General features: G+C 40.8%; 1 protein-coding gene across 1 annotated transcript in view; it reads right to left on the bottom strand.

Annotated features, from left to right (window-relative positions):
• Positions 1 to 10: 10 nt before the first annotated feature.
• Positions 11 to 22,816, bottom strand: part of phip (PHIP subunit of CUL4-Ring ligase complex) — a 34,961-nt gene continuing 12,155 nt past the window's right edge. The window contains exons 15-40 of the mRNA XM_020603698.1: positions 22,484 to 22,618; positions 20,903 to 21,031; positions 20,494 to 20,719; positions 19,970 to 20,104; positions 17,456 to 17,639; positions 17,204 to 17,306; positions 16,794 to 16,931; positions 15,923 to 16,020; positions 15,459 to 15,666; positions 14,421 to 14,531; positions 13,993 to 14,100; positions 12,332 to 12,456; positions 11,764 to 11,846; positions 11,480 to 11,591; positions 10,417 to 10,478; positions 10,144 to 10,299; positions 9,254 to 9,374; positions 9,021 to 9,146; positions 7,910 to 7,985; positions 7,247 to 7,306; positions 6,903 to 7,055; positions 5,256 to 5,408; positions 4,868 to 5,079; positions 4,526 to 4,767; positions 4,146 to 4,292; positions 11 to 4,008 (exon numbers count right to left, since the gene is read on the bottom strand). Of these exons, the coding sequence (XP_020459354.1) occupies positions 3,299 to 4,008; positions 4,146 to 4,292; positions 4,526 to 4,767; positions 4,868 to 5,079; positions 5,256 to 5,408; positions 6,903 to 7,055; positions 7,247 to 7,306; positions 7,910 to 7,985; positions 9,021 to 9,146; positions 9,254 to 9,374; positions 10,144 to 10,299; positions 10,417 to 10,478; positions 11,480 to 11,591; positions 11,764 to 11,846; positions 12,332 to 12,456; positions 13,993 to 14,100; positions 14,421 to 14,531; positions 15,459 to 15,666; positions 15,923 to 16,020; positions 16,794 to 16,931; positions 17,204 to 17,306; positions 17,456 to 17,639; positions 19,970 to 20,104; positions 20,494 to 20,719; positions 20,903 to 21,031; positions 22,484 to 22,618 (4,113 nt within the window). The 3' untranslated portion in view covers positions 11 to 3,298. The remainder of the gene's footprint in view (positions 4,009 to 4,145; positions 4,293 to 4,525; positions 4,768 to 4,867; positions 5,080 to 5,255; positions 5,409 to 6,902; positions 7,056 to 7,246; positions 7,307 to 7,909; positions 7,986 to 9,020; positions 9,147 to 9,253; positions 9,375 to 10,143; positions 10,300 to 10,416; positions 10,479 to 11,479; positions 11,592 to 11,763; positions 11,847 to 12,331; positions 12,457 to 13,992; positions 14,101 to 14,420; positions 14,532 to 15,458; positions 15,667 to 15,922; positions 16,021 to 16,793; positions 16,932 to 17,203; positions 17,307 to 17,455; positions 17,640 to 19,969; positions 20,105 to 20,493; positions 20,720 to 20,902; positions 21,032 to 22,483; positions 22,619 to 22,816) is intronic.

The raw sequence follows: 22,816 nt of genomic DNA, 5'->3' as shown, positions 1-22,816 counted from the left end.
TGTTTTAAATCCTTTTTATATAAAACATATCCAAACTAGCAAAGACCTCCTCAGTCAGTTCATGTGAAGCAGAACCCTTTCCCCTTCCTGTTCAGTTCCTTCCCATCCCACGTCTCAAAACCGAAATCATTACAAAATGCTTCCCTGTGGCCCACATGCAGCCGCTTCACACACACACACACACATACACAAACACACACTGTGAACTTTAACCCCTGACCCAACAGCATGATGCCCAGTCAGACACCCTAACTAGCTCAACTCTGCCACACGTTAACACAGACCCATGTGATGAATAAATGCATGTGTACATGAATCCAAAAAAGCACACACAGTCTCATGAAGTAAGAGAGAGGATCTGAAATGTTGAGTTAATTTGAAAAGCACTGATACGTGAATTTAATGAGGTCCTGCTTGTACAAGGGCAGGTAGGACTGATGTATGTTTGAAATGGTCAAATACATTAATGTACCAATTGTGGGTAACAAACCATGACTTGCTCCTACAGCCTCTTTGAAATGAATGATACAAGTTGCAGATTATTACCAACACGGTTAAGGTAACCAGACCATTATTGGTGAATCAGCTCTTTAACTTGGATAGATTCGATAAATACAGATAATGTGGGTGATCCGATTAGCAGGAGCCGACAGCAGGATAAACAGGTTTCATGTCCACTTGATTTGACAACTGCATTCCTAATTTGGCTGTATTTCAACAAGGATTAAAGAATGCAAATAACACCCATACTTCCAATAAAATGGTTGCTGTGTACCAAACAAAAGGTGTGGTTAGCTGCCAATTATTTCCCAAACCTATATGTGTCTATGAAGAGTTTACAGCTCAATTAACATGAAACCAACCAATGCCCACAAATTATTTTTATGGAAAAAAATCATTAGATTTCCATTTTAATTAAAAAAAAAATCCCAATTAATAAGATTTAATATCAACAGTTATTCCAGGAAGGAGGTGTCAGCGTTTTAGACTGTCTCAATTTGGAACAAAACTCTTCATATATATAATACAGACAAAGTGCTTATGACTGAAAAATGTTGTAAATTGTCCAATAATATGTGACAGAGTATAAAACACCCTTCCAACCGTGAGGCTCCATAGATACAGCCACCAAAACATTGTCTTCTATGACAAGGGAACAGACAGAATACAGCTGATGCATTATATGCAAAAAGGTCAACACAGTAAAACTGCTTCAGAAAATAAACACATTCAAAAGCCATGCTCTAAAACTTCAGTGCCCAAAGACAGAAGTTGGCATCCATAACAAAACAACACCAAAATGATAAACACATATATGCAGAATAATATGTGACATGAAAGACCTATGAAGTGAACCTGATGTACATAGAAGCTACGTCCAGTTCTCATAACACAGGTGTCAGATTTTGGCATTTATTTGCTCTGTGCTGGGAAAAGCAAAACTATGTCAAAAGTGGAGACCGCCATCTTTATAAACTCAGTCAGTTAGGGGAATGGACAGAGATAGTGAGACAATGTCTCCTGTCACTGTTACTTTTTCAGTTTCCTCTCTCATTCATAAGCCATCCGCATGAGCCTGTCAGGTCCGGCCCAGTCCCCAAAGTCCAGTTCTCCCAGCGATGAGCAGAACCAGGAAGTCCAAAAACAAAATTTAAAAAAGAAACAAAACACAAAAAAGGCCCCAAAAGGAAAAACCAAGAATTCAATATGCCAGAGTAGCAAAGGCACACAATCAGACAGATGAATATAAGACTTGTCTCTCTGCCTCTCCAGTTTCAATCTTGTTTTGCTTTAGGCATGAGAAGGTGCTAGAACATGCAAGACACTGTGTGTCTGTGTGTGTGTGTGTATGTGCGTGTGTGCACGCACGTGGTCACCATAGAAACATAACATTTTAGAAGTTCAATTTTATATGTTAACAATTTTAAAATACACAGCGTTACTCCCTACAACTGCAATGATAACCAGCCTGTGGTAAGTGCATCTCAAAGCTAGTCGCCCACAGCTCCACTCACTGTACCTCGGGTATAAACTGACCATAGGCTGGTTATAGGGTAATATACTGATATGATTAATGGTGCGCACAACAATAGTAAAGTCTTTTTTATCAACCGCTATAAATACATTTCTTTGAGAGGTTTCACAATGACCAAACTGTATGCCACTGTTTGTACGCTGAAATGAATGATAGTTGTGTTATAAAAACACGCACATTCCTTAACTTGCACACATTCGCACAGTCACAGCATAAGTTTTTACACATACAGGCACATGTACTTTGCAGGGCCAGGGCCAAGCACGCTTACACACACACACACACGCGCGCACACAGACCAAAGACATAAAGGCACAAGGTATTGCTAATGTTGAGGACGCATTGACACATGATCTATTGAAACATTTAAATGACCCCTTTCACTCAGAATTCTTTTTCTCCTCACAGTAAAAACAGCTTCTAGAAAAAAGAGATGCTTCCTCCTTCTAATTAACATGCAAAAGAAAGACAACTCACACATTCAGACACACACACACACACAAATAGTAAACAAATCCTACAGATCTACAGTACCTACAAAGGTACACCATTTGGTATTTTAGCGCAGACAGACACACTCAGGTCAACCAATCTGTAAGACTTCCAAAACAGAGAGCTTATTGTTACGTAGAAATCTTAGAAAAGCAGATGGGGTTCTATTAAAAAAGAGTGGGAAGAATGAAGAGGGGGTGAAAGACGTTGTGAGGCCAGCGGTCTGTAGTCTGCCACAAACCTACCAATTTTAGATCAGTGGGCATTCTTTGACATACCCAGCAGAGATAAGATACAGCCAGCTCTCCTCGTGATTTTTTTCAAGTACTAAAATTCTGTTCAACTGCTGTTTTGCCCAGTCTGACACCAACAGGTCAGAAAGATGTGAAGAGTGGTTTACTGGACAGAAGCGAGTTACAAAACCACCAACGAAGGAGTCAGCAAATGCCGGTCGGATCCAACTTGACCAGTAAGGTCAAATGAACGTGTTGTCAGGAAATCACCGGCTGCTGTCGTGATGTGTTACCTGGGTCAGGAGGAAGGAGGAGTGGACATGTACATTAACTGCACTGTTTTCTCTCCATAGCTGCAGCTTCAAATATCAGCAGCTGGACCAGTGGCTCCCCAGGCCCGCAAACACATATGTGCACACAAATGCATACAACACTGAGCATGACTTCCTCAACTCGGCCCCCTACTCTTCCCACGCATAAGCTCAGAAATCTCAGCCAGATCTCTTCTCTCCTCTCCACACCCTGCACGTCTGTGGTGTTACCAGCCTATCAGGTTGGCTTTGGCCTTTTCTGTCAGCTTGCGGACACGTCCCTTTGAGGAGGTGCCAAAGGTGATTGATGAGTCCTCAAACAGCAGCTGCCTCTGCTCCTCCTCAGAGTCTTCCTCCATGTACCATGCCGACCGCCGCCCCTGGTTACGTGTGCGCATGGACGCTCCTGTCCCCTCCCCTGCCTCTTCCTTTGGAGACTCCTTACGACTGGATCGCTGGGGAGCAGTCTGTGCCGGAGGCGTGACCTCTTCATTGGCTCTCCTGCTGCTCCTCCTCAGCGGTGAGGGCTCAGGCGACTCAGTCGGAGGAGTGGAGTCATCAGTTCTTACCACTCGGGGCCGGCCACGCCGTCTAGGCACTGACACTGTCCCAGAGTCTGACAGCACAGATGTTTCCTGTGTGGAAGATGTCCCGCCTTCGTCGCCCGTTGACTGGTCGAGTTCATCATCAGGGGTGGAGCTCCTGCGGTTGCTGCTCCTTCTGATCTCCTCCAGCTCCTGCTTGCTCTTCCTGCCTCTCTTCTTACCAGGCGGGCGACCTCGGGCTCTGGAAGGGCTGGTTGGGGTTGTAACCTCTGGAGGACTCACCGGTGGGTCCGTTCTGGATTTCCGCCCCCTTCTCCCCATGCTCAGAGTCATATGACTACTGTGGCCATTCAGGTGGACTGTGCTCTGAGATGAAGGGCTGGCAGGAGAACCTGAGAGCGAAAGGCATTGATTTACAAGGCAAAAGTAGGAAAACATCGATCCACAACCGGGAGGTGACATTAAATGCTAATTTTATGACTTTAAACTAAGTATTACACCATCACTTCTTTGTGACATTATTTCTTACCAGGTGTATGTCGTACAGGAGTCCTGAGTTTCCGCCGGGTGCTTCCGCCAATGCTACTTTCTGTGACTGGAGTGGGTGTCACTTTTTCAGAAGCTGGTGGTGTTGAAGCTGACACAGAGTTATGAGCCCTCAGCAAACGAGTAGACTCTGACAATGGCAAAAAGATATGCAGGAACCAAAGGAAATGGCGAAGCATGCTACATGTGGTCATTATGAGGCACCTCAGTAACCAGCTGCTTCATATTTAATGCAAAGACATAACAGTGGTATCGATCTAACTCTCAGCAAGAATGCAAATGAGCACATTTTTTGAAATCTTGAACTACTCTTTTCAAACTACAAATTGGTTTAATATTGATTTTACATATCTGTGATGTTACCTGCTGTGCTCGGTGTGTTGCTCGCAGTGTTATGTGAAGAGGAAGAGGAGGGTGGAGAGTGTGCAGAGTGGCGTGCTGCGCTGCGTGTCCGCCCTGCAGTCGGTGTGTCCGCCTTCCCGTTGACTAGCTGGGGGAGCTGTTTAAGGGGTACACTCTGCCTCAGGGAGGAGGATCGTGAAGGAGCTGGGGATGGCTCCCTCTTTGCAGTCACCCTGGATGATACACGTCTCTTCCTCTCTGGGCTAGAGACACGATGGGACAAAAAGAAAAAAAAATACAAAAGATTGCACTTATTGCACAGTAAGAGTTACAACATCTATAATAAAATGTCCTTCCTTGTACCTGGAAGCATTGCTGCTTGTGGGAGACTCGCTCCTCCGCCTCCTCCTCTTCATGGCATGCCGTGTCTGTCTGTCTGTGGTGAATCGCGTCTGTCGTTCTGTGCCCTGTCTGGTCAGTCTATCTGTCAGGCCATGGATGGCCTTGTAGTCAGCCAGGATAGAGCTGATATGCTCTTCAAACAGTGCAGAAAGCCTCAGACTCATACTGTAGATCTGCCAACACAAGAAAGAACACGACGAATCAACTGCTGTTAGTAGACAATAAAGAGATAAACGTTCAAAAGCAGAGTATTTTTATTATGGAGTTCAGAAATTATGAACACTGGATACGATAAATAAATGGTTGTATTTTAGTTTATTTTGTTTGTGTCTGTGCATGTGTATCTCACCCGAGACTTCTTACTGGGCGTGTAAGCTTTGGAATTGCTGAAAATGAGTCGGACATCTTTACAGAGCTCAATGGGAGACTGGTACTTTCCTGCTGTTAGCGCGTTGAGAACAGTGCCAAAGTCCATTGGTGAATCAACGATTTGCAGGTAGTCCTGGGAGAAGCAAAAAGAAGTTAGGGCATTTAAGCTAACAGGTTTCAAGAAGTGAGAACGGAAGGGAGAGATTCTGGGTTTTCACTTTGAGTGGACTAGGAAAAAAATCCTGAACCAGCAACAGGATTAGACATTTCTTCTGCGAATAAGAAGAACTCTAGCCCACTGAAGCTGCCAGTCTGTGCACTTTGTTTCTGTTTCACAGATTATTCTTTCATTGCATTTGGTCTTCGACTCAGATGCTGAATGGAGAGACCTGTTCAAATCCATATCCAAACTGAAAGTTCTGCTGTTTTCCTGTGCTTCTGATTTATCAGTTTCTCTACTGCACTTTTGTTTCCTGTGTTGTAGCTTAAAACATTTTACTGCACTGTAGTTGTGTTTCTAATCTTCTTTTATCTTTCCCTCTTTGTTTATATTTTCAATTTCTGTAATTTCTTTCATTTTAACAGCACTGTATATTTATTTTGTCAAATGATTTTATTCAGGTTTGTAATGCATATTGTTTTAAATAGTGACATTTGTTTCTTTGCCTATGGAAAACAATTGCCTCTCTATGAAATGTCTTGCCTCAGATACCAGTCCTTGTGTAAATGATATATAGTTACTTATGCCCCAGACTGACTGTAAAGCAACACTCAAGGCTAAAAAAGATAACTGAAACTGCTAACCAATGTGTGAACAGGAAGTTCACAATAAGTTAAACTGGGTCAACTGAGCTTTTGAGGATGGATTTCATGTGTGCACACCACACTTAAAGAAAGTTCAGTCTGCCCTGCCGATTCCAGTTTTCTTTCTAAGAACTGTAATTGCCAGCATATACAAACATTTTTGCAACTTTTCTTTGATGGAAAACTAAACTGTAATAAAATAAAAACATATTAACATTTTACATTTCCATCTTTCTCTGACACCTTTGTTTGTAAACGTCTGACTAAAAGTGTAATACTTGTACTTTCCAAATATAAACAGAGGCAACAGGTAATAGAAACAGAAGAATGTCTGTTACTACTGAGCACACAGTTTTTGAAGTGTGTGTAGTTTATATTGGCTATGTTTTACCATGGGTTGGATACACTGTATATATATATATATATATATTTGCATTTCATGTGTAGCCCATAATTCACTCACTGTGTACTATTTGTCAGAGATTTGAATATAGCTTCCAAGGTGTTTCTGTAGCTCCTTTGTTCGCTGTTTGTACACCAAGCACTTCCAACACGAGTGAACACACTCTCAATACAGATGCAAGCGCGAGCCTCACTCGATGTGCACACAAAATGTTACCCATGCACATGCTACACTTTTGGTCTGTGCCACTGTGTGTGTGTGTGTGTGTGTGTCTGACATGGACTGCCCTGCCTCTAAATCTGATCAGTGACCAGCCAGTCATCAGTCAAGGCCGGTCATGTTAAAAACCGTCCATTTCCAATCTCTGCCGGTCAACTGGTGCATCTCTAAAAGAAAGTGTGAGTTTTACTGCACAGGTACCGGATACTCTCGTAGGTTCACAGGTTCTCTGAAGGGCTCTGAGTCTTCACACTGAAAGATGAGATCCAGCAGCTCCTTACACCGACCCCTCCACGCATGAGGGTCATACGAATGTGGTCGATTTCGCAGTTGGCGCTGCATTGGTCGCCGAGCCTACACAAAACAATGATAATACTAAGTAAACAGAAGTAACTGCACTAGCTGATACAAAACAGCCTCGTCTCCTTTAGATGCTGAATTCTGAAACAGAAGAACAGCTTCTAATCTAAAAAGATGACACAATGGAGTTTAATGAGGTTTGTTTTAATTCTAAGATGTATGGGAACGTACTGCTGCTGTGTTACCTTATGGTTCCGTGTAGATGTTCCAGGAGTATTAATATCTTCATCATCCTCCTCATCATCCTTCACAGGAAGAAAAAAATTAAGGAGACACATGTTAAAGTCGTGCTGTGGGCTGTTCACTAAAAGAATGTTTCATTGATACACCTGTGGAAAACTAAATTGTCACACTGTACCTCAGGACAAAAACATGTTTTACAGTGGTGAAGCTTAGACCAGGGCCAGCGTATAAACCCATTTCTAAAGCAAACTGAGCAACCACGCAAGATGGGCCAAGAAGACCAAGAACCCATTGTTCACTCTAGCAGGACGTCAGAAGGAAGAGGGACTTATTCCAGGAAGAATGGGTTAGAATGACCAAATCAAGGTGTCAAGAAGATGTGCAGCTGTAACTGCTGCCAAATGAACTTCTATAAAGTTCTAAATTAAGGTTCAGAATACTTTTGTAAATGAGAGATTTCAATTGTTGATATGTAATGCGCTTCTAAAACTGTGTTTTCATTTCTCTTGTAGTTTTTTGAGTTTTCTAAGAATAAACGGATGACAGAAATGACAAGTTAATCAAATTTGCAATGTGCAAAAACTGAAGGGGTTTGAGTTTTAGTCTGGTGTACCTAATAACTTACCAACTGAGTGCATTTCTGTATATAGTATGTGCAAACACACCTCATCTTCAGAGTCAGAGAAGGTTGCTTTCTTCATAGTTTTGTAGAGTGGCATGATCTCTGTCAGACTTTGGTCCCTGTTAAAGAAAAAAAGAAGAGGGGAGAACAGAAATCCCTCTTAGTCCTAGCTGGCATTGGATGAGAGGCGGGGTACACCCTGGACAGGTCGCCAGTCTATCACAGGGCTGATATGTAGACAATCACACACACTCACACTCATACTCACTCCTACAGGCAATTTAGAGTCACCAATCAACCTAAGCTCCATGTCTTTGGGCTGTGGGAGGAAGCTGGAGAACCCCAAGAGAACTCATGAAGGCACAGGGGGAACAAGCAAACTCCACACAGAAAGGCCTGGGCCGGCCGGGGGCTCAAACCCGGAACCTTCTTGCTGTGAGGCAACGGCACTAACCATATATATATATAAAATATTATGTTAGCCAGTGTGAATTACAACAGAAAGTTGCCCCAGCCCCGTAGTTTATCTTCTTCTTCTCCTCATTTTGGTGTGCCAAACAGAAATTTGCTCAGTACTTCCCCCAGTACACCCTGGTTGATTTTGCATGGCCTAATGTTTATTTACCCATCTCCGTTAATCATTCACAGTACAAGCTCGCACGCATCAAACACACAGAAACAACGTGCGCTGTGGTTAACTGATGGGAGAAGCTTGTTGGTAAACTAGGCTACAACAACATCTCAGAAGAAAGCATAGCCTATAAGAGCATTGTTTCAAAAGAAATACAAGTGTGTTGCCTGTCTCATTATTCAGACCGACATTATAAATCGTCTGATGCAGTTGTCTTTTATTGATTTTTAATACTCAGAAATATGTTCCTGTCACTCTTTTTCATTTAAATACTGATGTGTGGTCAAAATCATCAATGAATTTCATACCAGTTGATTCTGTGACAGCCAAGCTAGATACAGTATACATATTAAAAAAGAAAGAAGAAAAAAAACAAATAGTCGCTCTGAAGAGCCAACTGGCAGTTGACTGACAAAATCCTTAGTCGGGAAAACCCTAGATTCCTAACAGACGCCAAGCAGTTGACATTATTTTTCTATAAAACAACATACAGGTTTTTGAATTAATGATGCCCTATACTCACTTAATGAACTGCAGCATGAGGTCGGAGACAAACTTCGCAGTAGTGACGATGAATGACCCTGGCTCATTGAATGTTTGGGCGTTGTGTTCTATATAACGAACCTCCCACATCAGTGAGGACAGCCGTCTGAAAATGAAATACAAATGTATTCGGCGTGTCTTTAATTCTCACACTCATACACCCAATCTGTATCATGTGCCATCTCTTTGGCTTGAACACAACCTGTCAGGTACCTGTAGAAGCGGTTCACTAGCCTTTGGCGTATGGTGCTGAGGTCAGTGACGTAGGCCACTACTGTGCAGTACGTGGGGTAAGCTTGTAGGTCCACTGGAAAGGCAAATGGTGCTGCCACATCTTGAGGGTGACATTTGTTTATTGGATGAAAGACATGTGAATACACAAGAAAGAGGGTTATTACTGGAACACATCAACTATAACAAAAACATTTTCTAATACTGTTTAAAGATGATGGAGGAAAAGGTATTTGAGATAAGACTCAACAACAAAATGGCAAGACAGCGTGAGGGTGTATGTTTATTCAACAAATAAGTTTACATGGCTGCAGGCAACATAAGGGAGGTTAGGAGGACATTTCCAGAAGTTAGATATCTACTCTGTCTTATTTCAAATGAACCCTGTGTGCACAGAATATTGCAAACAGCTATAGATATTCCTGCTTATTCTGAATATTCTTACCTAATGCACCTTAAAGAGTTAATATAAGCCCTGCCCTCTAAGCCAACTGCAGCATGAAGCGTGGGAGTATCAGGGAGAGATCTAGAAGGATTAAGTGGCAGGATGTTGCTGCTTGTGTGTTTTTCCCAAAACTCTCACTAGAGGGAACAATCAGACCAGCTTTCTTCCAATGGGTTGACTGCACTCATGCAAACATTAAAGGAGATTCAAGTAAACATCTATCTCAACATGTTAGGTACTTATTTCTCTTAACATATGATCCCTGGCCCTCCTGGGCTCTTGCTGATGAGCTCAGAGTGGTGATTTGCTGGGTAGAGTCATGCTGCCACCACTTTACTGGAAATGTGCCCTGGTGGGCTTAATTTTACTTCCCTGGTTACATGACAAGTGGACTGTTATTTCCACAGATGCATGATGATGTCATTACCGAGTGTGCAGAGCTGGTTGATGGCTTTGATGATGCGTTCACACTCCTCTGCACGTGTGTGGCAGCCCCATTCCCCATCCAGAGGGATGTACAGCAGCTCCTTCTGCTCTTGTTCCATCAGGGGGACACTTGTGCCCAGCTCGTCAGGGAACGTGGCTATAGAGAGAAGACTGTCAAATCTTGAATGTGTAAAAAAAAACAAACTGAATTTTACTTTGAAAAGAGTTTGAGTGTTTGTGTGTGTCAAAGTGTGGGTGGATTTTAGATACTGACCATCATCAGGGATGGGCTCCATATCCCAAGGACTCATCTTCTCCGTATCTCCATTATCCCAGCTGAAAGGGAAACAATGTTGATATGAATCATCACATTGTTGTGTTTGTCATTTCCTTTGTATTTTATATAGGTGCTGTGCAGTGTTGTAAGCAATCATGTTCGTCTTCCTGAGTGTAAAGCAAATGTCATTCTCTAACAAGTTCATGCTTATTAATGTTTCATACTGGAATACTGATGACAGTTAACATCAGACAATACAAAACAAAGCACAGGGTTAGTTTGTAAATATCAATTCCAAACACCTGGATCGTTCTATTGAGTTTCATGAATGATTCAGGTGATGAGGTGTTTGTGCAGTCAATGAGTACTGAGAGAGGAGGTGTATAATCAAAAGGAGCCATTTGTCTACATGAGACTGGAGTTTGTCTAAGATAACAACTTCCTGTTATGCGTAAACAATTGTAATGACTCTATTTGAAATTCCTTATTCTGTCTGTGTTAGGTGGCAAGCCGGCTCGCAAACTCATTCAACCTCTGTATTCACTAAGACACCCCTTGTACACAGAGACCAGCTGTGCATTAATAAAAGTGCACTTTAGTGATAGTGTATTTATCATGACATAGTTTAATCATACTGATTTTTATTATGTCGTTTCAAGGAGTTTTCTGGCATATATATTTCTGGCATTAACCTGCAGTGCTGCACAAAATATCATTTGTGAGGTATATCACTTAGTCACTATCGCCTTGAATCTAAAAACAGACAATGTAACACTTCACTCTACTTCCTGCTCCTCCCCACCACCAGCAGCAGCGAGGTTTCTTTGACTCTATTTTCAGTTCTGCCTGTGTTGTTATTCAGTCATTTCATTTGTTGATGCAGCTTAAGGAGAAATTAGAAGCACCAGGTTTGATGCAAAGAATCTTCTTGCTAAAGCAAATGTAACAGATTCATTGTGTAACAATGGGATTGTATAGAGCTTTGACTGAAACTGCATTTTGAAAGTGATTAGGTCTACAACCCTACTGCAAATACAGTAAGCCCAAGCTGTGGTCATACCAGACATTGTAGCACTGGAACAGACTGTCAGGATACGTGGGCTGGTAGGGCTCCTGGCTCTCAATGGTCCCAAACCACCAGGCGTCGTCAATCACTGACCGAAACCTATCGCCTATACACGTCACAGAAAGTTTAGATACTTTTAAGAAAACAGTTAACTTCATGAACTGAGTAAGGCTGAAAAATATGTCATGTATTTATCAGACATTTGATATTGATTAAAAATTCAGCTTATGTTTCGAGTGAGCCTGACTAAGGCAGAAACCAAGACAGGACAGGCTGACCTATACTCCACTGCCTCTTTCTGGCATTATCAAACTGCTGCCGCAACACCAGGAAGTCTATTACATCTGGCATGTCATGGTATCTGCAACATGACAAAAAAAAGATAAATTAAGTCCAATAATGTCCAAAAACAATGACAGAACATTTTTAACAACCTTCTTGGCAGACACAAAATATGCAGCACAATAGTTTACAACCCTCAAACAGCCTTTATTTTATAGTGTCCGTCAGGATTATTGGATCAAATGTTTTACGGGTCCTGTTTTTTCTTGTCAAGATGAGATCTCATTTAAAGAAGAAACTTAGACTAGATTACTCAGGAGAATAGTTTCACACTCAGCACTGAAAATCTGCATACTGTTGGGGAAAAAAGTGAAAATGAGTGTGAGAACAGGAAAAATTAACTAAGTCTGGGATAAGACACATTATAACAAGTGTCAACATGTCATCAAAGTTGAGAAATGTTTGATATGCATTGCAGCTTTACACGACTGTGCTACCACAGGTTCATGTTCAGTACTGCTTTGACTGTGTGATGCTGTTGTGTGATGACAGTGAGATGCTTACTTCATAGAGAAGGATCCTCCTGTCAGTTTGCCTGTATCAGGGTCCAGGAAGGAAAGCTTCAGACAGCACAGTGTGGGCAAGCCCACCTCATACTTGATGCCAACTATCTTCATCAATTCCTGTTCCTGAACACCACAAATACAAGAACAAATAGCGTAAATGAACACAACTCATCTCATGAGTCTGCATTATAGGGGTGGGAATCGCAGGTTAACTCACGATATGATACTGTCACAATATTTTGCCCATGACAATGACATTTCACAACTCCAGCAATAATCTATGATAACTGCAAATAAAAAAAAAGTTTTTGTTTTTTTTCAAAAACTGTCAGATATACATTATTTATTAACAGTACATCAATTTTATGGAATAGAAACAATGTCAAACTAATGTGCATACACAGAAGCCAAATAGCCATAAACCTGAAAAAAGCTTGCTGAAATATGTAGTGAAGGATCACATCTGATTTATCAGTCATAGCAACTCAAATCGGCGTACTGAGTTAAATTTAACCAGAAAAAAAACTCAAAAAGCATGGTCACTTTTGAGAACTTAGGTACACTTACTGTACTTGGTTTCTGAGATGCACATATTTCATTGCTTTCCAACAAGAATTTTCTTTAAATAAAAATAGTCACAGCTTCACAGCTGACATTTTATGGTCAATTAGCAAAAAAACCTCTGAAAACCTAAAGCACATATTAGGACTTGCCCAATTTATTTTATGCAAACATAGAAATACTACTATGGCTAGACCTGGTCTGACATTTAGCAAATACTGCTGCTCTTATAGATTCAGGCGAGACACATATCTGCACGTTTTTCTTGAAAGAAATCGAAATTTGGTGCCAGTGTATCAAAATGTCACAATATATTGCCAAATCGATTTATTGTCCCGCTTCTATTGCATTATACACAATATAGGCAACGCATTCAGATAGATGTCTAAAATGCATCACGGTTTTCTGTCTGCACATAAATTGCTATTTCTGCCTCCATACATTGAAAGGAAATTAAAAAATATTCCAGGTAAGAATGGAATCCTATAAGCTGTTGCTTTTAAGTATCTGAAGGCTTTCAGGGACAGTTTTAGATAAAGGGATGAAACTTTGTACTCAGCAAACATTTTTCTTTTAGTGGAAGGCCATTTCCAGTCCACCTCAAAGTAAAACTAGACAGGATTCTGTAATAAAGAAGAAACACCACTACACTGCGAGGTTTGCAATAAAAAGTCTGTGTTTTTTGTGTGCGTGTGTGCACGCTGAGCTGACAACAATAAAACCAGTGAATAAGGATATCATTGTAGGTTCCACCTTCTAAGAATTTCTGCCTGTTCTTGGGAAGACTGTACATCATTTTTTCATGTCTATTGCTGTGGCCCTTCTGAAGATTCAGTGCCCCTAAAAAAAATGCCACTGGAAACATTACAGCCCCAAAATGTCATGTTAGATTGTAAAACAGGATCTGGCATGAGATGTATTTATCAGAGAAGTCAGAAGATGAGAAAATCACTTGGGCAGCTTTAAAAGCTCATTGCATGGCTCTACTATGATATTTGTGAGCACACAAATTAAGAGACAATCCAAATCTCTAGATATAAAGGAGCAACATCTCTCTTCAGAGAGTCTTAAATCCATCTTTCTCACACCGTTCCTTACCCGAAGCTCCATCTTGTGCCACGGCTGCTTCTTAGGATTGATGCTGTAAATCTTTTTCTGTTTGGCCATCTCCACGTAGGCTTCATGGCCCTGTCTGAAGTAGTATACCTGAACACATACACATACACTTTTACACACATTTCAAATATAAAACCAAACGTGGCAATTTTAACTGCATCTTGTACATTTTTCTGATTCAATTCTTGACCCTAGATATATATACACAACACAGTACAAAGCTATTTTAAGTTTATTTTACTGTTGTCAAGGATGGAATGAGCATTACAGCCTCAAGGGGTCACTAGTATGGCTGCAGACTTGTTGTCCAGTCTTGCTGCTATGTAAAACATGAGCCTGTGTTTTGGTATGCACAGACACGTGGTGCACATGTGGTGAGGACACTGTAACATAAACAGGGGGGCGTGTACCTCATCTCCCATCTGGGGTATGTAGGGACATCTCCGGGGGACCGTGTCTGTAATCCAGGCAGAGGGAAGCCATTCTTCCAGAGTTAGCCCTTCCTCCTGAAACTCAGTCCTCTGAGAGCCAACACAACAAAACACATAAACGCTTACAGTTGTTTCAAGAATTTAGATTTTTGCATACATAACTTTTTCTTCTCTTTTCCAAATGTGAACAATCTTGCATATTTAGAAGGGCCTATACTTAGTAGTTAGTTTGCAAGTTGTTAATTGTGCGATCACAGTCTCATGTGACAATGATTCCGCTGTGTTTCCATTAGCAGTGAGATCCCTTACATCAAACAAAGTAATCCATTTTCCTTGCTAAGATGTGTTAACTAATAACCACAACTAGTAAACGTAAAGTGATTAATTTCCATCTCAACTGCTATTCGGCACTAGGTGTACAGTGCAAGCAGCACAACATTTGAAAAATAGTTGCAGGGGGGCACAGAATATCTTACACAATGTCAAATATGTTGGATCTGTTTTTGAATCAGTCTTGTCTTCCGGTCTACAACTCGTCACGTGATGCAACACATTCCTGATCTCGTTTATTGTGCATCCCTAAATGAACTTTAAGGCACAGTATGACATTTCTTTTCTAATATATTGTTTAGTTGAAATACAGTTCAAATGATATCTTAATCTGGAGAGGTGCTTTCAATGTCTCAATGTCTGGCAATGTTGTAATTATATTCCCTTCTGAGGTTTTTAGAAAGCTCTGCCCTTTTAACCAATGAGAGAAGGCTAAAGTCAGGGGAGGGAGCGCACAGCTGTCAATCAAAGTATGAACGCACTACTCCTCTTGCAGCTTTTGTAAGATCACCTTTCTAAAGTCTTTGAAAGATTTCATTTACATCACAAAAAATAAGAAATAAGTCTTCGAAAATCTGTGCAAATGGCCGATAGGTAATACCTTTGTATCATATCATTACTGCACTTGTAATTTTTCCTGTAGCTACAAGGAAGAAAACAGAATTTTGGTCATAACTAATGACAAACCTTCCTCTTCTCCTTTGGCTTCTTCTTCTTTGGTAATGCGCCGTCTTTGTCCGGTTTGTCTTTCTTTCTTTCTTTCTTCCCGTCCCTCTTCTTTTCTCCATCCTCCTCAGAGCTGCTGCTCTTCTTTTTCACTTTAACACTCTTCTTGGGTGGTTCAAGGTTGATCCCCGCATCCGCTGTCCAATCAGAGTAATCACTGGAGTAGTCACTGCAAATACATAACAGAGACAAGATCAACTGCGTGTGTTTTTGTGTTGACTTGTATATATACTATAGCAGGGTTGCAGCACATTTTTTAAAATCCAGTTTAAGACTTTTCAAGGCCTAAACAGAAAAAATGTAAAACCTCTTATAAGTAAAACTTTAAGACTTTTTAAGACGTTCTATTACCTTAAATTTTAAAAATCAAATGTAAAATTTTTTAAGGGTCTGTAGGAACCCTGTATAGTTAATACATGTCCCACCTTGAACTACTGTGGTCATCTGGCCAGGGCTCTTTTTCTTCCTCATCCTTCTCCTCTTCTGACGAGTGTCCATTGATTTGCCGTACCTCCACCTCTCCCTGGAACAAGCACCATTTTATGTTAGCACTCTAATGGGCATAAAGACGAACAAAAAAACAAACAGAATCAATGAAAAGGAAAGGCGTTAGAAAGGCACTGTATAATAAAAACAAAAGTTTAGTTATCACAGTCACATTTGTGTTTGGTGTGCTTGTATCAGCTAACTAGACTTCTGCTATGGATAAAAACAAGGCAATGCAAGTTTATTTATATAGCACATACTCATACACAAAGGCAATTCAAAGAGATAACACTGGAACACACTATATTTTAGGTTTTTTTGCTGCATCCTCTTCCATGCGTTGTGCCTGGATTATTTTTATGGCTGTCCTCTCTTGGAAAATGAAATATAGGAGACTAACAGTCCATAACTGTTCTACATAGTGCTTAAGCCCTAAGGGCAAACCAGTGGGCAGTAAAAGGTCAATATGCTAATAAAGTCTGAAGTCTTCATCACATCAGCTGGACTGAAATTGGAGTAACAAAACAAGTTATGACAAATGAGATAAGCACAAATTAGAAATATGACATTTCTCAAGTTCCAAAAAAATATGACCAAAAGATTTTACCATCTGAATGAAAACTGTTGGAATAGAACTTCAAGACTAGCAAGAGGCTAAAGGGGAGGTTCAACAAAAGCTATCGTAGGTCTGTTTTTGAGGGCAAAGTCATCTATGTTTTAGATGAGTTTCAAGAAGGATTTACCACATGGCTTCTCCATGATATATAAAATGAAATCCAACACAAGGCAGCAGTAGTACTGTAACAGTACCTCTGAGTTGCTTTCATCATCATCTGCAGCCTCAGCACTCTGGTGACTCGTCTCCTCCATAGCAGCACGAGTGTGATAGCCGTGATTACCCTGGCTCCTCCTCCCTTCGTCAACTACACATTCTGATGTTGGATGAACCTGCAACAACAAAGAATACAGTGATTAATGTGAAGGACAGAAGATGATATTACAGCTGCTCCCAGAATAAGAATCAGGGACCAGAGGCAGGAAATAGAAATGCAAAACAGTAGAACTTCATCAGAATTACAGTGAAGTTCTCTGTTTAAGAGCTGTTAGGTCATCAATATAAGTATATTTAGAGGACGAAAATCATTACGTTCACATGGAAAGTATTGTAAAACAATCATGTCTGAGTGTGTGTGTGTGTGTGTGTGTGTGTGTGTGCTAACCCTGCTCTCCTTGGGCAGAGAGTGGATGGTTCGTCTCCTCCTCTCTGACTGATAAATATTGATCTCCTCCTCCCCTTTAGCCTCTCGCCAGTTCACCTGTCTCCTGCACAATAAACACACACACAGATCATATTGTGCATTAAAGCTATCATTTCCAAAACAAAGTAATAAACTTTGCGGCTTTGACATTCTAACCTCTTAAGTCTAAAATTGCTAATGCAAACATTATATGTAACTGTGAGCGTGTTATACCTGACAGAGGCATCCTCCAGCTCAGGGACCAGCACCCTGCGGCTCCAGGCCACCAGGTCTCGCTCTGTGGCCATCTGGCTGCGTGGGGCGTTGCTGTGCATCTGCCGCACACCCTCGATCTGCCCGCTGCGACGCAGGCCCACGTTGGGTGGGGAATGCACCTCTGTGGGCGAACCCACCGAGCCTGAGATGTCAAAGAGAAAGACAGTAGGGTATTGTTTAGTAGCATTTTCTCTGTTTTAGTATTGTTTTAGTGTATAGTTATCCTTATATCTGTGCAGCACTTTGGGCTCTGTGAGTTGTAGTCGATGCACACAGCTGGGGTGCATCCCGATGATTACCTTCGCCTCCTTATATAAACCTCTGGCAGACGCTCCGTCTTGGCCGGAACATTAACATAGTAACGCAGAATGTACATGTTGGTAGAATGCTACGCTGACAGACACTGTGCGTTTTGGCTTGACTCTACCTACAAGCTACACTAATTTACACTACACTACATATCATACATATCCAAGTACCGTACCTTCCCATGTTATGTTCTTTTGATACTTTGTGTTCACTTTATTTACCTGCTACCGTCATGTTTTTCCCCCTAGTACCTGGGTCTGCACACTTGAGTCCAACCTCAGTCCTCCCTCACCCTCCTAGTGAGGGGGGCTACCATAACAGTAGTGTAGTCCATGAATGCAACTAACAATTATTTTTAATTAATGATTAATCATTTTAAAGTCCATAAGAACTAGTTAAAATGTCTTCAGATTTCTTGTTTTGTCAGACTAACAGTTGAAAACCCAAAGACATTTAATTAACTACCCCATAAGCCGTGCTGGGGAGTAGCGAACTACATGTCACTAAACTAGTAGTTTATCTGCCTTTTGCATTAGCTTGCTGGTAGTAAAACTACATTCATATTTGTGTAATGACTGAAGTAGTTAAATGACATTTTTGCCATTTTTTGTGTATTCAACTACTGCAACTACAAATCATTTTGAGCCATGAAAGGAAAGGAATCATTTTTCATTTGCTTCTCTAACACCAAACTACCTTTTGGATAAGAACACTGAGACTCCTCATGTGTCATATAAACAAAAGATTCTGCTCTGAGAAGTAGTAAAAGATGGACCCATTTAGACCAGTGTTCAAGCTCTTCATGTTGTCTAAATTTACACTCTATAAGGTTCAAGACTGTTTTGGTAAAGTTTGCACAAGTCAGCTGTTGCAAAACTGACAAGTAACACAAGAAACCAGTGTGTATATGCAAAATCCAAATTTGTTAACAAGAAAAACATTATATCATTATGAAAAGCTCAGATAGGATTGCTTTATAAACTCAACTGAGTGACATTTTTGCTGGCATGTAAGTTTTTTTTACTATGTTATAGTTTTGTATCACGTACTTTGTCAGTTTGATCACTTATTTACAAAGTAGTTAGAACTGCTTTTTTCTAAGTAACTTTAATTTACTAAACGGCGTTTCTCTCTAGAGTAGCTTTGCTGTAGTTTAACTTCTTCCAGTGTGAAGTAATTTCCCCAACACTGCAAATAAAACAAATAAAAGAAGCAAATCATCACATCTGAAAAACTGAAACCAGTGAATATTTGGTATTTTTACTTGAAAAAAAGATTAGAACCATTAGGAATTTCACAAAAGAGCTACCAATAATTTTTTTTCTGATCACTTAATTGACTAATTGTATCAATACAAAAGTGAGAGATACAAAAAAAAGGCAAATGAAAGCAATGAAGCCATGATTCTAATTAACAGGGAGAGTCACTTATTGAGGTAATTTGATCAGCGTGCTGTAAAACCTAATGGAATCTACGAAGCACACAACAAAGACACTCATGATTGTGTTACTGCAGACACATGGGTGACTTTGATCAACTGTATGCTTTCTTTAGTAAATGATTAGCTGACTGAAGAGCATGTATCTCCCCAACACTCATGTGTCAGACAGAATCACTTCTTTATATTTATCAAGTCTCTGAGATGCGGATGTTTTATTGAACTGTTTCTTGAGTAATTCTCACTCAGTTGCCCAAAATGCTTATTTTGAGTAACTGGTTATTATGTATGTTGCATAAATGAAAAATCTTTTTTGTTCCACAACAAAATTATTACAAACTAAAGGTTAGAAAGTAATTATTGTGACAGTGATAAATAAGCAGTTATTACAAACGTATTGTGGAATTTTCACACAGTTAATTACACACATTCATCATAGCTGGCCTAAAACAGTATCTGCAAATAATTCCCAGCTTGTTTTAACCTGCTTCAAATAGACAGTAAATAGAGTTTAGCAACATACAAGTTCCACCGTGTTTAAACAGTGAGTATATTTAAGTCACTTCAAAAAAACTGAACTGACATCATATATTCATTCATTCTTTCAATATGTCTCCAATATGTCTTCCAAGCACAACCACCTAATAGCCTGTGAACCACACTGAAATACTACCCACACTGCAAAGCTGCCCATACTACAGCGAGTTGACCTTCCTTGGTCCTACCTCTACTGGCCCTGGAGTTTGCAGCAGCATCATTTGTTCCCAGTCTTTGGTCCTGTTCCTGCTGCAGCCTCATGATCATAGTATCCAGAGGACTGGGACCGTCCACTGCCTGCTCACTCACAACTTGGTTCAGGCCTGACACAGAAAGGAATGGAGCAAGAGAAAGAGATTTAAAAAGCAAAAGAGAAAGATTCTGATTAAATGAAATAAAGTTGAAATTCAACAGGCCTTATATTTATAAAGAACACCCTGCCAACATCTTAAACTGCTTCATTCTGGTTTTAATTGCCAATATTAGTGAAATTTCCTTGAAAGCCTGTTAAACACATGTGAAGGCTGAGAGCATTTGTCTCAAGTAATGGGTTGATCAACTTGACAAAAGTGTCTCTGATCAGCTGATGGATGGGTTCTGATGAGCCCTCCAGGAAAAGATCAGAGCGTACAAGCAGACAAGAGCTGAATTCAACTACCACAGACTTCATGACCCCAGATCACAATGAAGAGGTTCATTTCAGCCCGTGTACCTGATGACGTGACCCCCATCTGTGGGATCAGCTGCTCATCTCTGCAGCCCTGCCTGCCAGGAACCAGCCGCTGGTATCTAGGAGGGTGGGGGTTTCCATCCACATCCACCAGGAAGGGTGGGGGCATCAGGTGTGGTGCCTGTTGCGTTTGCTCATCCAGCACATAATTGTTAGCATCCCGGATAAGTGGCCGGTAGTCAGTATGAAAGAACATCTGGTCCGCTATCTGAAGCAGAGGTGGAAAAAAAGAGTTGCACTAAAAGCTAAGACATCATTGTGGTTTGATCAGATCTGAGGGAGCGAAATGACAGGCATTTGTTATTACTGATAACATTCAATTACATGAGATGTTGTTAAATGTCAGGCATTGCTTTGTGTGCAAACAATAAAAGTGATCCTGTTGCTTTACCTTGTCGTATTTGCTGTTAGAGCCAAAGCCAAAGATGAGCAGGTGTCCATGGGAGTCTGTAGCTGCAAAATGCTGTCCATCTGGACTACATTTGCAGTCAAATAACGCTCCATGCCCTTGGCCCTCGATCTATCCACAGAAAGAGACGGAGATATGGAAATAAGTGCACATGGTAAACTATGGTATTGTGCTACCTGGAGGAATTCAAGGCAGCTGCAGCAGTTGTATGGTATGGATAAAGTTAATGCAGATCAAATGCTCTGTTCAACAGGCCACATGAATGACACTTAACTATTGATCTACAATTTTTCCTTAAATAATAAATCAAATTAACACTTTTATGATCCCGCAAACAGCCACTTCATTAAAGCAATTTTTTCTTCAGGTAAAACCATGGCTGCAACAGTAAAACAGAGTTTGATAGACAGTGAGAGGAGTGATACACACTAACAGACACAGCACCACCTGCAGAAACTGCACTGACTGTTGCTTTTAGTTTATTCTGTTAGGGTTTTTAACCCGTATCACACAATAGCTCCATTCAAACACAAGATGAAAACATTTCTTTGGAATTTCTTTGTGCCTCTTTGCCCTTTGTCCCTAATTCAGTAAAAAAGGACTCTTCTTCTGCCAAGGCATTAAACTCACATAGCACACAGTCTCTCTTATATGAACCTTGAGCACTGAACTTCTAGTTAAATATACAGTATGCAGGAAAGGCATGTCTGTTGTCAGCAGTCTGGCGGACTAGAAATGATTAAATCATGGCGTTAACAGACAAGGCAGAACCCCCCCCCTCCCCCAGGTTACTGAGCGAAATGTCAGCAAATGTTTGCAAACATACAAAAAATGTAGCTGTGGAACAGGCATTACTAAAGTCAGTTCTATGACTTTTATGACTCCTTTCTTCTTGTGCATTATGCTTTAGTATTCATTTGGCTCCATGGGGGCCACTATTCAGCACATTTCAAAGTGAAATCTGGGCCTTTTCACATGGGCACACATTTTGTGTGATTAAACAACACTATCCGCTGTCACTGGTCTACTGACTAGCTCACTGAGTGACTCACTTGTTCTGAGATGGTAAGACTGCTAATGTTGTCATTGGTAACCAGAGAGCAACAAGCAGGAAGTACAACAGTGGATACAAGCTAGATGAGCATGTACAGCTACGTATATGCACAAGCCTGCTGTTGTGATTTGTACTCTAGATCCACGCCAAAGGCCACACACAATGCATTTAATGACAAAGAAAACGAAGGTATAGAGGTGAGGCAAGCAAGACAGAAAGTGAAAGCAGTAAAGGAAGGAAAGTGCAAGAAGTGACACTGGGAAAGGGAAAGAATGTGTGGTGAAAAATAACAAAAATACTAGAAGAATATTTCTAATGAAAACCACATATCCATGCAGTCCCCCCGAAAAAATTGCTAATTCGTCTTTTTTTTTGCTAATTCACTGCATAATAAGACATGAAGTATCAGGATTTGGACACTTGTAGTTTCAGTGTGAATGTCGAAAGAAAGTGACTGAGAGTCAGTGAGAGAAAGACACAGAGGAGCACGGGATGGTCCTGAGCCTCACCATGTTGAAATAGGAGCGGATCTTGACTCCTCTGGCCAGGTCCCACACAATGCAATTCCCATCATGCCCCGCTGAGAAAAGGATTCTTGGGTCAAAGGGGTGTGGCTCGAGAACAAACACCTCATCCTCATGACCCTGTCGTAAAACAACATGAATATTTAGATTAAGATTCTCAGGAAAAAAAATATTTCTTCAAGAACCATACCTGTAATTTTACAAGTCTTAGGCCATTAACGTTGTGTCACTTGTATTAGTCTTTCTTCAAGTACACAGTGACATCCAAGATTTCAGCCTCAGCCACCAAACCATAAGGGTTTTACATGATTGTGCCCA

The sequence above is a fragment of the Monopterus albus genome, unplaced genomic scaffold (assembly GCF_001952655.1).
Source record: "Monopterus albus unplaced genomic scaffold, M_albus_1.0 scaffold62.1, whole genome shotgun sequence".
NCBI lineage: Eukaryota > Metazoa > Chordata > Actinopteri > Synbranchiformes > Synbranchidae > Monopterus > Monopterus albus.
The sequence above is the reverse complement of the archived record's forward strand: the minus strand, read 5'-3'. Positions and strand labels throughout refer to the sequence as shown.